The sequence below is a fragment of the Oncorhynchus nerka genome, linkage group LG24 (assembly GCF_034236695.1).
Source record: "Oncorhynchus nerka isolate Pitt River linkage group LG24, Oner_Uvic_2.0, whole genome shotgun sequence".
Taxonomy (NCBI): domain Eukaryota; kingdom Metazoa; phylum Chordata; class Actinopteri; order Salmoniformes; family Salmonidae; genus Oncorhynchus; species Oncorhynchus nerka.
In genome coordinates this window covers 21,298,815-21,317,158 of record NC_088419.1, presented here as the reverse complement: position 1 = coordinate 21,317,158, position 18,344 = coordinate 21,298,815, and the positions used below count along the sequence as shown (strand labels likewise).

The 18,344-nt window shown below is 41.4% G+C and overlaps 2 protein-coding genes across 3 annotated transcripts in view; one reads left to right on the top strand and one right to left on the bottom strand.

The window, feature by feature from the left end:
* The window catches only part of LOC115107659 (transcription regulator protein BACH2-like), a 107,521-nt gene extending 93,694 nt beyond the window's left edge, over positions 1 to 13,827 (top strand). The window contains exons 4-5 of the mRNA XM_029631152.2: positions 4,716 to 4,922; positions 7,653 to 13,827. Of these exons, the coding sequence (XP_029487012.1) occupies positions 4,716 to 4,922; positions 7,653 to 8,138 (693 nt within the window). The 3' untranslated portion in view covers positions 8,139 to 13,827. The remainder of the gene's footprint in view (positions 1 to 4,715; positions 4,923 to 7,652) is intronic.
* Positions 13,828 to 14,282: 455 nt separating this feature from the next.
* Positions 14,283 to 17,455, bottom strand: LOC115107285 (gap junction alpha-10 protein-like). Of its 2 annotated transcripts, XM_029630673.2 has the most exons (3): positions 17,341 to 17,455; positions 15,760 to 17,124; positions 14,283 to 15,646 (listed from the first exon to the last, which is right to left on the bottom strand). In XM_029630673.2, the coding sequence occupies exons 2-3, from the start codon at positions 17,119 to 17,121 to the stop codon at positions 15,608 to 15,610; spliced, it is 1,401 nt and encodes a 466-aa protein (XP_029486533.1). In that variant the 5' UTR covers positions 17,122 to 17,124; positions 17,341 to 17,455; the 3' UTR covers positions 14,283 to 15,607. The 2 variants fall into 2 exon arrangements, with proteins under 2 accessions (XP_029486533.1, XP_029486532.1); XM_029630672.2 differs by having other exon boundaries at positions 15,760 to 17,455.
* Between the last annotated feature and the right edge of the window lie 889 nt (positions 17,456 to 18,344).

Sequence of the window (18,344 nt, the reverse complement as noted above, 5' to 3'; positions counted from 1 at the left end):
ATTGTAGGTTTTGTTGTTTGTCTTGTGTGCAGCAAGAGTATTGTGTCAGGCTGTTGTTATGATGCCCAATGGGGGGAAGGTCGGTTGCTGTGGCTGGCAGCTGAAATCCAACAGACTCAACATGTCAGCATTAAGGCCACCTGGGACACTGCCACGTTGCCATCTCCTGGGACCTGACATCCTGCAGTAGCAGTACACACAGCCCATCTCTTCACCACAGAGCCTCTCTAACTCATCTGCCATAGGGGGTTCCGGTAATAACTCCTGTTTACGGGAGAACAAGATACTATAAAATACTAAACAGGGCTTTGTAAGGGCATTACCTTCTCCCAGATTTCCATAGGACGCATGATGCTCTCTAATCACATTATAAACCACATGTGATTTATTGCAGGGTTAATCGCTGTGGATCTGGGAGAGTTTTTGTGCGTAAAATTACAAAAATGTATGCACTCACTACTGGATAAGAGCGTCTGCCATTTTTCCTCTCCTTCCTCCCTCGCGCCCTCCTGGTGGCGTCATTTCACTAAACTAGGGAATGGAGAAGTAGGGTGTATCAACAAGGCTGCTCCAAGAATATTGATATTGCAACATAGTAGCCAACGAGGGGGCGGCTCGTGTAATTTTTTCCCCTGGGCTAGTCTGCAACATTACTAAAGTGTAAATGTAAAATGTTTATAGAGTCCACATAGAAAGACTTTAGTGTTCACTTTTATATTGATCGTACTTACCAGATAAAGGTCTCTTTTTGATGTAGAGATAGAGCCGCAGTCAAAATAGCAGCACTCTAGAAATCAGGCAGGAGTAACTAATAGTAGACGGTTAGACCTTAAGAATGAATCAGAGTGGGATGGCCATTTTAGTAAATTGCTTCGACTTTCAAAGGAAATTGCTTGGAAAATTGGGATTATTTATTTATTATTTAAATTGGGACTATTTCTTTCTTTCTTGTGTCAATAGATGAGAAGGGACACCGTAGTAGGTGGCGCTGCATGCCTCTCTCCTGCACAGGACGATGTAGTGTTAAACTCCCTCCCAGGGTTCATCGTGGGTCACCAACCCTGCATGTGAACACTGGCAGTCAGGCTGCACAGAACCCACTGTCATTGTCGGGCCGCCCATGCATCTGAATCCCAGGGCTCGGCCCAGGTCTGGACCTGCAGCCAGCCAGCTGCCGAGCCTCTCTGTGTGTCTGAGGGGAGAGGAAAGTACAGTAGAACGGGACAAGACACACAGTGCTGCCCGAGTAACAGATGAGCCCTACTTTTCACCCAGGACCCATTTGGAGCATAATGATCCAGAGACAGTGAGACGGTAGGAGGGAGGTAGGAAGGAAAAGAGGAGAAGAAAGAATAACGAGGGGGGTGGGGGGCAGTGAGAATTCAGAACATGGGTCTGAATTTATGACTGCCGTCGGAGCTGCAGTCTGTCATCCCAGCCTTGTTACTGGACTGGTTCCCCTGGCGGAGCCACTAAATATATCCTAGATAACCCTCCTGCGCTGCGCTGTGCGCCACTGCCAGGAAGAAGAAAGGAAATAACCTCAAGTTTGCTCGCTGTAGAAAGGTGGTTGGCTGTATGTCCCCGCCTCCCTTCCTCGCCACGTCCCTCCCTCCCTTCCTCTTCTACCCTGTCTCATTTAAAGAGTCCCCATCATTACACCAGTGTGGTCACTCCGTAGAACTCTATAACTATCGCCCATCATTACATGGCACTCAGAGGGGTCATAATCACAGTTATCTTCTCTTCGTTTAGATCACACAGAGCAGGCAAGATGTGTTCCATCGCCCTCCCTCTGTAACCACTGCCATGTCCTGGCTAGTAGTGGGAGGGAGCCTGCAGGGCCCAGTGTGGCATTGATTGGCTTGGTCCATTATTTATTTATTCATGTGTTTACATGCACATGAGAAATGGTCTCAACGACTCTCAAAGGACTGAGGGCTTCTAATGAGGAAATTCAAGCCTCTCGCTCTCTCTCTCTCTCTCTCTCTCTCTCTGGGATAAATTGACATCTAGATTTGCTTTTCAGTGGAGAGTGATTTCAATGAATAGACACCTTGCTTTGTCCTCTGAAGTGAAGCACTTACCCCAGGTGATGAGACCATCTGGTACAGAAAGAGCAGTGAGCCGTTTTTACTCTCCTTCCTCCCTCGCTCCCTCCTGGTGGCGTCATTTCTCTAAACTAAGGAATGGAGAAGTGGAGTGTATCAACGAGGCGGTTCTGGGAATATTGAACCATTTTGCATCAACAAGGCTGCTCCAAGAATATTGATATTGCAACATAGTAGCCAACAAGGGGGTGGCTCGTGTAAAAAAAAAAAAAAAAATGTAAAACCCTGGGCTTCCTTGTCTCTGTCTGATGTTATTGTGTTGCTTACATAGAAGTTGCACGTCTCGGTGCTCATTATATATATTTTTAAACTTCCCTAAATCCACACTACAGCTAAATAACTTATCAATATTTAATGATGTTTTGCCAGCAAGATTGATCTGTTAGAATATCTCATTTTTATTGAGGAAGATGGACAAGCAAGACTGAGTGAGAGGTTGACATGCACTATACCAGAGGAATATAGGTTACAGGTAGGATTGGGGATGTAGGCAGAGGATGATGATGAAGTAAGCCTACAACAAGAGGTTAAAAAGTTAGCCCAACTAGGTCATCCTTAATGATTTGCATTATCTCAATTATCATTTTGTCACTGCATGAGAATGCACACTTGTTATAGCCTACAATTTGTATTGCCTAGAAGCCAAAATCAGGACATGGGGAAATGCTCTAACACCAAATTACACTAGCCTACTGGGCGAATTAATTAAAATATAAATTAGGCCTACAACAATCACAACATATATTTTAATAGCAAAAAACTATATTTTTGTTTCGAATAAGCACCAAAAAGGAGGGCTTCCCCACCTCCCAATTCAATTAACCCCTGGCTATCAGATTACAACAAGGCCGAGTTCAAATGCCGACATCAAATTCAAAGCAAGCAGCTTTGCAGCTGACCGGCAAAACAAGCTGACTGGCAAAACAAACTGGCACTGTCTCTGCACCCTGATTTCTAAAAGAGAGAGAAAAGGCCTCTGCATGGCAGCTGCTCTCCTCCAATACGCTTAACAGCCATTGTATTTTAATCGGGATTGGAATGATTTTTGTCAACTTTTTTTTTGTTTACTTAAAAATGTTGCTCTTGAGCTAGAGTATGGCCACTACCATACCCAACTGACGCCCTTTTCCCTCCCGTTTGACTTTATTCCAGAGAGGCCGCCAAGAGGAGAGAGAGCAGAGCGGAGGAGAATGGCAGCTCCTCTCATCTTGCCAAGCTCTCTGGCCGTTTTACTCTGGATCTTTGTTATTCCTCCTCTCCTATCTTCCTCTCTGCCATATCTCTTCTCCCCCAAGCTACTCTGCTACAGTTCTCTGGTGCTGAGAGATCTCCCTGGGGTGGATCTGTAGAATCTTAATTTGATCACTCCTTTTTTGCTGAGAATTTTCCTGCATGTCCATTAATTATAAACCACATAAAAATTTGCATTTCCTGTTGCTGCAGGATTATGTTCTTGCTGTAGCAAACTGGCTCAAATGAAAATCCTATATCTGTATCAAAAGGTTTGCCACTACCTGAGAGAGCAGAAAAATATGGCTATATGGGGGGGAAATTGTATTGTTATTTTGCAATTATAAGGATTTTATTGCAAATTATTTATTTCTCCAGATTAGTGTTGCACTCAGGGCTGGATTAGCTCAGTTGAGGTCTCAACCTTCTATTGATAGTTTGAATGTTAGAATTCACAAGGTGCAATTTCGAAATTTTGTTGTGCATCAGCATTTTTACTCTTGATGTATCAGTCACTGACAGTCACTCAATTAGCCATGTCAGCTAACAATTTTTAGATTGGTAAATCAGTTTAGCCAGCTATCTAAACTTGTAGTAAGGCCGAATACCAGCCAGGCACGCAGGAGACGTGCCCAGGGGACCTGACCTCCAGGGGGCCCCCCATTGATTTTGTTAGTCACTTTTACTCAGATATCATTAACATGGCATAAGTCATGGCAAAATGGGTAGAATTTCAGGAAATGTACTTTCTCTTGCCGTCAAGAGGGGGACAAATTCTCACTTATTGCAGAAGAAAAAGCTGTACCCTGCCTTAACGGCCCCCTACGGGCTTGGGCCTGTAAGCCCTTTCATTAATCAGGCCCTCATGGCACTCTGTGTGACTGTAGGTGTCAAAGAAAGCATGGCTTTGCATGTTTCTTTTGATCTGCAGTCCCTGTGGATTATTGCAGGTAGATAGTATAGATGTTACATATCATGCCCTCTAGATATCACCTGACACCAATATGGATGGGGTTGACAAGTCCCTGCTTGTCCCTCCTTGATCTGTCACGCTGGCACCTTTCCAAGCTAGCAGGGACAGATGGAGAGACACTAGTTTCTTAGATCACCTTGTCCCCCTCTGCCTGAGAATAGGTTTCATGTTCAATATTTGAGGTTCAGAAAGAGTGTTGAAGGCTTACTACACACGTGTTATGGAGGCACAGTCTCTATCTCTAGTCCTGACAGTGGTGCTCTTGTGCCATCTCCTGGTGAAATGTGGCATTCCATGTCTAGTCACCAAAACTCCTCTGTTCATTTACTCAATTCAAAAATGTAAATCAACGCTGTATAAGGTCAGATGTGAAAAGTAATTCTCAATGTCTTTATTGGCAGGTAAAACTTCCTTTCCCTGTTAATCAAATCACAAATCTTCCACGGAACGACTTCCAAATGATGGTAAAAATGCACAAACTGACCTCAGATCAGCTGGAGTTCATCCATGACATCAGGCGGCGGAGTAAGAACCGCATCGCAGCGCAGCGTTGTCGCAAGAGGAAGCTTGACTGCATCATGAACCTGGAGTGCGAGATCAGAAAACTGGTTAGTGTGTCTATAGATCTGCATGACATGTCATCCTCTCAGAGATATCCTGTAAAGGCTACAGTACATAGTATATACAGTAGATCTACTGGCATTCCACATACACATATATACATGCACACACTGTCAGACAACTGCCTCCTTCTTCACACATAGACTATTCTCATTTTCACACATTGCTTTCTTCTTTTTAATCAACTTTTCGATCATACATTTTTTTCCCCCTGTGATGGTTCAGTTCACAGGCAGGCAATAATATTGTAAACACATAGATAAAGAATCACACTGCTTTCTATAGACCAGGGGTGTCAAACTAATTTTGTCCCAGGGTCCGCATTCGGTCTTCAACGAGGTCCTGATGGTACATTGAGAATGTGTTATATTTCCTTGCGGTAAAAATGTGCAAAAAATGTTTTGTTATTTTTCTATGCTCCCTGACTGTCTAGCTTTCATTTTGGTGATTGTTAGAGAGCTGGACACAGTCAAGAAACTATATGAATGTAGTTCTATTATAATTTCTACACAGTTTCCATTTAGTTTTATTAATTTTAAAGTATATTGACTTTGTTTCCCAAAAAAAGACATTCCCAAATATATATATAGAGTACCAGTCAAAAGTTTGGACAAACCTACTCATTCAAGTTTTATTCTACATTGTAGAATAATAGTTAATAATAATTTAACTATGAAATAGCACATATGGAATCATGTAGTAAACAAAAAAGTGTTAAACAAATCAAAATATATTTGACATTTTTGATTCTTCAAAGTAGCCACCCTTTGCTCTGAGGATAGCTTTCTCTCAACCAGCTTCACCTGGAATGGTTTTCCAACAGTCTTGAAGGAGTTCCCACATATGCTGAGCTGGCTACTTTTCCTTCACTCTGCAGTCCAACTCATCCCAAACAATTTTAATTGCAGCACTCCATTAGTCTCCTTCTTGGTCAAATAGCCCATACACAGCCTGGCGGTGTGTTGGGTCATTGTCCTGTTGAAAAACAAATGATAGTCCCACTAAGCTCAAACCAGATGAGATGGTGTATTGCTGCAGAATGCTGTGGTAGCCTTGCTGGTTAAGTGTGCCTTGAATTCTAAATAAATCACCAACTGTGTCACCAGCACAGCACCCCCACACCACCTCCTCCATGCAGAGATAATCCGTTCACCTACTCTGAGTCTCACAAAGACACGGCGGTTGGAACCAAGAATCTCAAATTTGGACTAATGTCCATTGCTCGGGTTTCTTGGCCTAAGCAAGTCTCTTCTTCTAATTGGTGTCCTTTAGTAGTGGTTTCCTTGCAGAAATTCGACCATGAAGGCCTGATTCACACAGTCTCCTCTTAACAGTTGATGTTGAGATGTGTCTTTTACTTGAACTATGTGAAGAATTTATTTGGGCTGCAATCTGAGGTGCAGTTAACTCTAATGAACTTATCCTCTGCAGCAGAGGTAACTCTGGGACTTCCTTTCCTGTGGCGGTCTTCATGAGAACCAGTTTCATCATAGCGCTTGATGGTCTTTGCGACTGCACTTGAAGAAACTTTCAAAGTTCTTGAAATGTTCTGTATTGGCTGACATTTTCAGGTCTTCGCTTATTTGAGATGTTCTCGCCATAATATGGACTTGGTCTTTTACCAAATAGGGCTATCTTCTGTACACCACCCCTACCTTGTCACAACACAACTGATAGAAATTCCACAAATGTTTATTTTTTAACAGAGCACACCTGTTAATTGAAAAAAAATGGAAAAGTAGGTGTGTCCAAACTTTTGACTGGTTCTGTATATATATTTTTATTTTTATTACTCAAACCACCCGCGGGCTGGATTGGACTCCCGCGGGCGGTATGTTTGACACCCCTGCAAAAGACTGTAGAGTAGTAGAACAATGTAGTGTCTATATTATAACAGTTCTCTCCCTGGACTTAACTAATAACATTTTTGACAGCGCAACAAACATTACCTTGGGATAGAGGGATATTAATTTTTTCAACACCATTGTGTCAGCACATTCAGGCCAGCTAACTGCCATCTAGCTGCCACAAGTACAGTCAGGTGTGTGGAGGCTGGTGCAGGGGCAGGCAGGAGACTTCATTATAGAGTAGAGCATCCCCAGTAGAGTCCTGGCTGTATCTCTCCTATCTGTACCTCCTTGCTCCTGCGTTTCCATGGCATGGAGGTCTATCACAGGCAGATGCCATGCTTTTTCCGTGAGGGTGGTGGAGCTGCGGCCTCTGATGTGTATCAACCGTCCACACATATATATATTTTTTTAAACACACACACTAGTGCTATATTCTCCACAGAGGACTGACAGCCTTCCCCTTGATATCCCCCATCAGCATCTTATATATGACGACATCATCATCAAACCTCTTTCCACCACCTTGTTCCTTTTTACCTCAGTGCATACAGCACGCTGAAAGTGCTTGCTCATCACAAACTTCATCAAAAGTATGCTCACGATTGAAACAAATTATTTAATATATGCTTAGGGAGCAAATAATATAGGCCATGTGAATACTTTTATGTTGCTATAAAGAAGTGAATACCATTCGTTATGTATCTACTGGATAGTTCATACTGCTGCTAGAGGATGTGTGGAGTGTTTACAGAACATTAGCTGCAGTCTCAAAGGGATTAGCAGTATGTATGTGTCTCTTTGCTCATTGTCAGACCACAGCTCATGACATTAGTCCTCATCATTAATATTAACTTTTGTGTCCATCAGGTGAATGAGAAGGACAAGCTACTGACGGAGAGGAACCAGCTGAAGGAGTGTATGGGCGAGCTGTGGGAGAACTTCTCCTGTCTGTCCCAGGAGGTCTGCAGGGACAGACAGCTGAGTCCGGAGCAGGTCCAGTCCCTGAACCACCACTGCCCTGTCCTGAAGCCCGGCACCACCAACGCCACCACCACTGCCAGCAACGCTGCCTCTAACAGCATTGACCTCATCACCCACTCCAGCTCAGCCACCCCGGAGCCCAGCTTCCTCAAGTCCTCCGGGCCCTCAGAGAGCGAGCCTGATTGGGCCATGGGCAACGGGGCTGATGGGGGGCCAGGTAGCAATGAGGCGGAGGGCCAGGAGCCAAGTTTATACATGGAGTCGGGGTTCTCGTTCAATGAACAGTCCAATCAGACGGTGACGGTAGACTTCTGCCAGGAAATGACTGATAAATGTACAACTGACGAACAGCCGAGAAAGGACTGTACTTAGTAAACTGTGGTTTTAATGTTTTTTATTATTTAATTTCTAGTTTTTATTTTCTTCTGACAAACCCCTTCCTCTGGGTTGGTGAGATGTTCAGCCTCTACCAGTGTTCTTTAAACAACATGTTTTTATTTATGTCTTTTTGTTGTCTTTTTATAGGTTGACACTACAGTTGTCTTAACAACAATACTGTTCTCCAGGTATTCTCCTCTCTGTAACCATGACAGAATAGGGACTTCCCACACAAAACTCCGCTCACAATGGTGCTCCACCATGCCCCGTCAGGAAGCAACCTCTACAGTGGACACACTGTTCTCTATCTATAGTCTACTCACAGGGATGGGCAAAGATCACATCTTCAATTCAAACCTCAATGGACCTAACAGCAGCACTCTTTGTCTCTCGATCTACCTACAGTTTCTATCTCTCTGTCTCCCTCTTTCTTTGTCTTTCTATTTCTCTCGCTCTCCCTTTCTCTCTCTCTCTCTCTCTCTCTCTGTCTCTCTCTCTCTCCTACTCTGTCTATTTTCCTATCTCTATTTCTACATCTAACACTTCGGCTCTATTTCTCTATCTCACTATCTTTCTAATTCTCTCACTCTCGCTTGTGGCTCTTGTCACAGCAATTCAAACTCAGGAAAATATCTTCTGAATGTTCAACATGATTCATGAAAATAAGAATTCAGCTTCTGTGTATGAGAGGTTTCTGAAGCAGACTGTAAATGTTCATATGCAAAAATGTCTTTTGTACAGCAAAACGATGTGTACAGACAGTACCTTAACATTCCTCCTTTGCCTTCCTCAGCACTGAAACGAAAGAGAAAAACGAACGATTTGGCGGGTGGTTCCCAAAAATCTATGTTCCCACACATCAGCAAAATCATTGTATTTGGATGTTGTAATGGTAACTTTCAAGTGCTGGCTTGGGCAGAACGTAATAACGTATAATGTATGGCGCATGGTGACTGTCACAGTAATATTGTACAGGTAGTGGCTTAGACATTTCTTTTTCACTGGGGTTATATCAAGTACCTTTTTGCTAAGGGAAAATATTTGCTTAGCTTTTTCCTGATTAAAGGAAAATTCTTCATAAAGGTGGGTGTTCTTAAACTCAGGAAATCAGCTTGACACACACACACACACACACACACACACACACACACACACACACACACACACACACACACACACACACACACACACCCACGGATGTTGCTGGCGAGGTCAGTGTAAAGTATGTTATTAATCCGTGGCTTGCGCAACATCCTTTCAAACTTTGACACCTCTTTAAATGTGAAAAATAGTTTAGGCTTGTTGTGTTTTTGAGGAAACTTTCTTTCTTTTTATCAGTATTTAAAGATGCTTTATGTATGATGGTGAACCCTCTCTGACACCCTTTGAATATCTTCAGTGTTATGTTTCAATGTTGTCGAGAAATTTGACAATAGACACCTTTTCAAGCTGAGGGACAGATATTCTGTCTGTAACAAAAAAAACACACACAAGATATTTATATTTGACTAAGGATACTTTCTCCAATGAATCTGGGCTCAAGATCAGGCACTTTCCTTCCAGCACCAGACACTCCATTGTAACTAGATCCTATAGCACTTCATAGAGGGTCTACGTCAGGTTCAGAACCCTGAAAACACTGATGCTGGAGCACTTGAATTGGCACTTAAAACATCTTATTGATATAAATATATCTATGAAGACATTATATTCAAAAACCTAAAGCAATCAGATGTATTATAAAAAAGAAAGCCAACATAACATTTAGAGAGTGTTCACATCTTATATTTGTATTTCTTTAAGAATGAATCATTTATTTGGGACTTGAGTTCATGTGAAAGCATGATAGTAACATGTTTGCCCTGATTTGTTGAAATCATAATATTCTGTGATGTGAATGCATGCTGCCTGTATATTTGACCTAGTTATTTTGTCTAGCTTATGTTTGCTTCTAACAATAGTCCTCAGCTAAATTATTTAGTCCATCTTTAGATGAACAATATTTAAGCAGTAAGGTACCTCGGGGGTTTGTGATATATGGCCAATATACCAGAGCTAAGGGCTGTTCTTAGGCAATGAGGAGTGCCTGGATACAGCCCCTAGCCATGGTATATTGGCCATATATCACAAACCCCAGAGGTGCCTTATTGCTATTATAAACTGGTTATCAACATAATTAGAGCAGTAAAATGAAATGTTTTGTCTTAGCCATGGTATACGGTGTGATATACCATGGCTGTCAGCCAATCAGCATTTAGGGCTCGAACCACCCAGTATATAATTACATTTATAACATAAATATACAGAAATAATACTCTTATCTGTTTAACAGGGATGTGCTTGAAAATACAAAAAATGAGAAATAGAGACAGAACCTGTCTTTACAGTGAGTGAATTCAATTGGAATAAAAAGCTTTACTCATAGCTTTAACTATACAGTGTCGGAAAGAGCGATATTATAAACTGAGTGGTTTGAGCCCTGAATGCTGATTGGCTGACAGCCGTGGTATATCAAACCGTATACCGCGGGTATGACAAAACATGTACTTTAACTGCTCTAATTACGTTGGTAACCAGTTTATAATAGCAATAAGGCACCTTGGGGGTTTGTGGTATATGGCCAATATACCACAGCTAAGAGCTGTATCCAGGCACTCAGCGTTGCGTCGCGCGTAAGCACAGCCCTTAGCCATGATGTATCGGCCATATACCACAACCCCCCCGTGCCTTATTGCTTAAATATACACCTTGATGACTTTCTGCAAATTCTTCTTGGCGTTACTCTGTTGCACCCTCTTGGACACAGCTGTGTAATACTTTCGTCTTGACTGATATCGAAAGCTGTTGTGATATTAGAGTGCAGCTTTGTAGAATATGTCTGTGTTTCGCAGTGTGCTGGTCTGAGTATTTGACCATTTAGATAAGGTTCCCTAAGATTTTAGTTAGATCCGTATACAGTCATACACAGACAACTAAAACATGCACCCAAATATTAATACACACACAATGTATGTCCAATGGCGTCTGTTCCCCGGGCACCGATGACGTGGATGTCGATTAAGGCAGCCCCCCGCACCTCTTTGATTCAGAGGGGTTGGGTTAGATGTGGAAGATACATTTCAGTTGAATGCATTCAGTTGTACACCTGACTAGGTATCCCCCTTCCCTTATGTAAGGAAGGAGTGTAGAGCAGTTGTACACCTGACTAGGTATCCCCCTTTCCTTATGTAAGGAAGGAGTATAGAGCAGTTGTAATTGTTGTTTGTGAGGTTCTTCTTCCACTTTGGCTTTTCTCTGATTCATATGATATCACTGAATTGGAACAATATACATCAGTCTCCATTATCAGGTACAAAACAGGAAACACATTTGTCAAATCATATACAATTCCTACCCAATAAATGTACCTTTTCTTTCTCGTTTTTGACGTAAAAGTGGAAAGCATAATGGTCCACCAGAAAAGCACACTCTCATTAGGCTACACTTTGACAATGTGGGGGAAAATAGATTGAAATTCATAAAGTTTCTATTGTCCTCGGCCCATCAAAGCTATACCAACAGATATCTTTCAATGTCTGTTGTTAGATGGCCTTATAATGCTATTAGGATTAATATCGATGTTATTCTTTGGATAGCAATGAGTGCATAGCCTATTTCTGGTTTGTACTGTACGTACAATAATTCATCATTGTTTATTCTCTACCTAGAGCCCCAAGATTGATATACAGTAAAGGTTGGCGGATGCAGATAGAAGCCCGCTGGGCACAGACATTATTTCAACATCTAGTTTTGATATACATTTGGTTGAGTTGTTGACTTATGTAAATGCAATATGAAATCAATAAAAAACGTTTACCATGTCATTGGATTTAGGTTAAAAGCTGGGTGAAAAAATGTGCAAATCCAATCAGTTTTCCACATTGATTCATTGTCATCACATTGAATTGTTTTGTTGAAATTACGTGGAAAGAACATTGATGCAACCAGTTTTTGCCCAGTGGGAGGTGATACAAAGTAATGAGGGGTTTTTAATGTAGCTCCTTACGCTGGTCAATTGCCAGTCCAGACCTCTTAGCTCTCTAGTCCTGAGAGAGCTACTCCATGCTTGCTATGCTGTATGGGGTGTTACTATGGTGACCGATGGTTGAAAGTAGTACATGGTCTGGTCATCTCTACAGTTACCCCAAGCATTACGGGTCAAATAAGCTTGTTGTGTGTCATCATCTCATTCACACAGAGATGTATCTGGTTGACCTAAACCAGGACTAGTCATTGGTCTTGTATATCGTCTCAGGGTGCCAAGCATTTTATTTCTCCATTTCTGAATCTGTAGCAGACTTTTGTACTTTAGCTGGTTTCTGGCTGTGCTTGAGTGTCTGAAAGTTTAGCTCACTTCTAACCTCTGGTTTTATACTCCTGAAGCTAATTTTTACAAATGCGGAATAATAAGCTTTGCACAATACAGATCAAAGTCATTAAGAGATGCAGAGAGAGTACTCAATACATTGGAGTAAACATACATATATATTTGAATTCTGTTTTGGTAGTAAATACAAAAAAAAATTCTCTCTCTCAAGTTCCTTTCCCTCAGCAGTTTTTTACAAGCCAAAACTCAAAAAACAGTAATGCTATTTGATTTGTTAGCTGGCTATGGTAATTAGTTGGTGGATATTTGTTGTAAAGCTAGATGATGCATTGAATTCATGATCTTTTTCAGAGGCTTTTGTGCTGTATTCATTTCTCGTTTTGTTTCACTGTTTTGTTTGTTTTAGTTGTTTTTGTGTGCTGCTTTGAAAGAAAAAACACTGTCTCTCCAACTCCAAAGGTTGTTCTTTTGAAAAGATGAACAAAGCTGGCCTTTTTCACAAATTGCTCAACTTTATAATATAATATACTGGTATCCTGATTGAATGCACAAGCTGAGATCATTTTAGGAGTAAAATAACAGTTTGATATGTTTACAAAACGGTATCACATGTCATGATGTGTTTATTACATTTGCCATGTAAATAGAAATTGTTAGGTTAAAATTGGACTGAAGGTTAGTTTTCTGTAAACAAAAAATGATGTGTTTTCTCAACTTGTCTTTTCATTCAACTGGGGATGTTTCAGAGTTACATGGATACAAGTGCACCTCCAATTTTTGCCTTAGAACTTGCAGAGGCCATAGTTCACATTCAAGTGAAGTGAGTGTATGCAGGGGCCTACACCCCCCCCCCATCCCTGAGTCACACCCAGTGCAGACCTTCTCACACTTATCTACCTGTGAAATCCTTCATACCTCTCATTACTGGTCAATGACTGTATCAGCAAACTTCATCAGGTGTTTTTTCTACATGCTTTTTACACAGATTATATGGATTATTGTATTAGTAGATTTTGGTTCATTATTTTTAATGTAAAAGCTCTTTTACATTATTTTTTCTCTCGTTTTTCTAGAACAGTTTTTTGTTAATATTGTCAATTTGAAATAGCTGTAATTTGCTTATTCTCTATTAAGAGTTCTTACCCTTTTCATTTTGAAATGCTACACGACCCTAATGAATTAAAATGACTTATTAACCATTTTAAACACGGTATTGTGCAAACCCCATTTTCATTCATTTCATTTGCTAGCGTTATATAAATGACATTTTTGTCTAGACACCATTTCTGTTTATGAAATAAAGAAACATATCATGTGCATTATTTGGTCATTTTTATATCTGCAAATGCAAAGACATTTGGTTTCCTTCATCATATATATAACACTGTAAAACAGTATGTCATACAATTTTATACAATCATACTTGTACTGTACACTGAGTGCACAAAACATTAAGGAAACCTTCCTAATATTGAGTTGGCTGGATGTCCTTGGGGTGGTGGACCATTCTTGATACACACGGGAAACTGTTGAGCGTGAAAAACCCAGCAACGATATCAAGCAAGATGACAAGTGTTGAAGATAATGTATTTAATAGAAAAAACATCCATAAAATGTCGTCTGGTGTTCAACCTTCCCAAGTTCTCTCACGTCACCCCGCTCCTCCGCTCTCTCCACTGGCTTCCAGTTGAAGCTCGCATCCGCTACAAGACCATGGTGCTTGCCTACGGAGCTGTGAGGGGAACGGCACCTCAGTACCTCCAGGCTCTGATCAGGCCCTACACCCAAACAAGGGCACTGCGTTCATCCACCTCTGGCCTGCTCGCCTCCCTACCACTGAGGAAGTACAGTTCCCGCGCAGCCCAGTCAAAACTGTTCGCTGCTCTGGCCCCCCAATGGTGGAACAAACTCCCTCACGACGCCAGGACAGCGGAGTCAATCACCACCTTCCGGAGACACCTGAAACCCTACCTCTTTCAGGAATACCTAGGATAGGATAAAGTAATCCTTCTCACCCCCTCCCCCCTTAAAAGATTTAGATGCACTATTGTAAAGTGGCTGTTCCACTGGATGTCTTAAGGTGAACGCACCAATTTGTAAGTCGCTCTGGATAAGAGCGTCTGCTAAATGACTTAAATGTTAAATGTTAAATGGTTCATTAATAAATTCACATTTAGTTGAATTTGAAGAGCCCTTCTATCTCCAACTTTATCATCATTCTGTACAGTAAACAATATCAAAGTGCTTCCAAAAATCATTCTTACATTTTGAGATAAAATATTTTGTATAGTGGAGGTTATCATATCCCAGTGTTTTAAGTGTATTAGCAATCACAAGCCATGAATCTTTTAAAATTTAAGAATTTCCTTAGAAGGCCAATGTCTCATCATATGAACATGCTCACTTTAAGTCAAATGTCATTTTAATGTGCTTTCACTCATAAATTCCACAAAAATGATCTGAAATGTGATACCGCAAAGATAGCATGTGACAAATAAAAAAATAGAAATTAGAACTACCCATGCCAACATAATTGTACTAAAGCATTTACTTCTCGTCCACAATAGAGACATAGTAATGGCGTCTTTTTGTAGGAACTAACTCCGACATGGCTCGTTGGCCAAAGCCTTTTGGAAAAACATTTTGTTGTTGTTGTTGAGGCATTTTGGATAAATGCCCGAAAATAAGGTCTGTATTAAACACAAGCTTAGTAGGTCTAAAATGTGAGATCATCTTCAACAGCTGTCACTTTTTTTGTGAATTTCAAAGCATTTATGTAATCAAAACAAGCACATAAAGGGTTCATAATTCATAAAGGTCATGTTAACTGACTGATATGATCTCATAGAACAAAAACGTAGAAGAGCTACGAAGACCTTATTTTCGGTGTTCATCCTAAAGCCCCATTCTTTCCCTATTCAATTCCCCCATAGGAATGGCTGAACGAAACAGTGCTAACTAATTTTTCCAGTTTTTAGGATTACAAACTTGCGAGCTCTATACATATGTTATTATGAATACAATTAGGCAATTAGAAGGAAGTGTCGCTTTGCGATCAGGGTCTCCACCAAGATCCTTCTGGTCCCTCAGCCAGTTCTCACTTTTTCATGATTGAAGATAGTTCCAGAATCATGCTCTGAAAGAGTGAAAACATGCAGTTATTTCATCTGAATCTTTAGAAATACACGATGAGAATCATACAATACATCCTCAATTTTGAAAAGCATGTTGCATAATGGCTGTAGTTACCATTGACATTCTTCGTCCACTGGATGGAGGCGGGGTCATAGGTGGGCTCTCTCCTTGGGCGATACGCTTGGCCTCTGTGTCCGCCCCACTCCCGGAGTTCGGGCTATCAGAAGGACTGGCCAGGTTGGTCTGAGAGAGTCCCCGGGACATGAAACTAGCCTTCCTCGCCGTGGGATAGTGGTCACTGTCAGGTGAATCACTCATGTCACTGAAGTCCTGCAGAGCGCTGACCCGGCTCTGTTTGCGCAGCTGGTTCTGCAGGGCTGCTGGTATCTCCATATGGCTAGCCAGGAGTGAAGGAGGTGGCTGTGCTCCGTTGTGCCTAGTTTGGCCTGAGCCTTTAGGCCTGTTGGAGTCATCACTGCTGCATGAGTGGTTCCTCTGGTCCAGGGTGTAGCAGCGCTCCACGGCCCCCAGCTGTCTAGGGTACTGCTCTGAACTGTTGGTGCCACCACCATCGTTGTGAGGAGCTACTGAAGGCATGTACAAGGGGACAGCATCCATTGTGCAAGATGTCTGAGTGAACTGCATCATCTTTTGTGGAGATGAGTTTGTAAGGACACACACCTGCTGGACCATGGAGTTTTTCTTGGACCTGTATACTATGCTGTCATCATCTGCACCTTTATTTCCATACAGACTTTGTTTGACTTTCTTCACTCCCAGGTGGAATATCTCGAGGAGATTCAAGAACAAAGAAACCCCAGCGATGACGAGCATGAAGATCATGAAAATGTTCTTCTCAGTTGGTCTGGACACAAAGCAATCCACACTGTTTGGGCAAGGCAGTCTCTCACATTTGTACAAAGGATCCAGCCCAATGCCATAGAGTACATATTGTCCGACTATGAAGCCAACCTCCACCACCGACCTCGTCAAGATATGGAAAACATATGTGCGCAGCAAGGAGCCCCTGAGTGGAGCTTTCCTTACTCTCTTCTGTTCCTCCAGCTTCCTCAGCTCCCTCTCTATCCTCTGTCTGTCTTCATGAACGGGCTCAGCGCCCTCTAGCTCTGCTTTCAGGAAAGCTTTTTTTTTGTGTCTTTCTTTTTCAAGGGCCCTCAAACGGTACAGTGCATGTCCCATGTACACCAGAGAGGGAGAGGACACAAAAATTATTTGTAACACCCAGTATCGGATAAGAGAAATGGGGAATGCATCGTCATAGCACACATTCTTACACCCAGGCTGGTCCGTGTTGCACACAAACTCACTCTGCTCATCGTCCCAAACATCCTCTGCTGCCACACCAAGTACGAGCATCCGGAATATGAAAAGGATGGTTAGCCAGATTTTTCCCACAATGGTTGAATGAATATGTACCTCTTCTAAGATACTCCCCAACAAGTTCCAATCCCCCATCTTCTGTTTCAAAAATAATAATAATGAAAATTTAACATAAACTTCCACGGGGCCATAGTATAACATAAATATCTTACAGTATAAGCAATTATTTCATAAAGGTTTACTGTGTATATTTTTCATGATTGCAAAACAATTGCTTTTTACTAAATTGATTGATCCAAGAAGGCAAAATAAAATAAAACATCTCAAAGGATTTAAGAGTTAGAATGAACTTACATTTCAACTAGATTGTGTGTTCCACTTGCTTCAGAAAGAGCGGATTATTTGGTAGAATTAAACTTTTGTTTCCACCGATTGAAGAGATAGGCAACCCATCTCTGAGCATAGCTACAGTGAGTGTCTCTCCAATCTGTTACAAGCAGGACTCATAAAATGCGAGGATCGATCCACCAAGCGACTGGACAATGGCCTGGGGCTAGTTTTACCACACAATTGTTAACAGCAGGACACCACACAGACACAGTAGGACATGTTACCAATACTGCCAACCATCTCATGGCCAAGCTCTGGACATCAATACATGTCAAATGCGTGCTATTTAAACTTTTCAAATATTTGTACTATAGGTTGTTATTATGTTTGGATATGATATAAATCTGCATGTGTAGGACAACTAATTGTATTCAACTGACCAAGTCAAAGGGACCAATCAATTGGGCCAGACAGAATGATCAATGAGACATGTCCCAAGTTAACTATTTCAGGTATTGGACTAGTCTCACCAAGCCTGCTGACCAAGTTCTGTTAATGTAATGAATTCCATCCTTATCAGATGACACAATTTGAACAAATTCACATTGTTGCCATTGATATTTAGGGGGCCATTTAGATTCCTGAAAATTTGTTAACCATTTAATAATTTTGTTATTAGAAACAGGAAAATAAATCCTTAAGGGAATGTATGAAACACTTAATTTTACATTGCATGGTACTGTGTGGTTGCAATAGCCACCATTAATAATACACCCAAATGAGATTCTAACCTCATGATCCCATTCCATTACCATGAAAGAGAATGTGTCCTTACAATCACTCTGAAATAAAGTTGAATGAAGTTCGAGGTTATAGCAGTGGTGTGCTAAGGCAAGTAAACCCTGAGGCAGTGACTTCAATTCCCATAATAGTTTCTGGATATGTATATTAGAGCATGTACTACTTTGAAACATTGCCCTCCAGAAGGATTCATTATTAATGAACTCTCCCATGACAGCTATAACTGT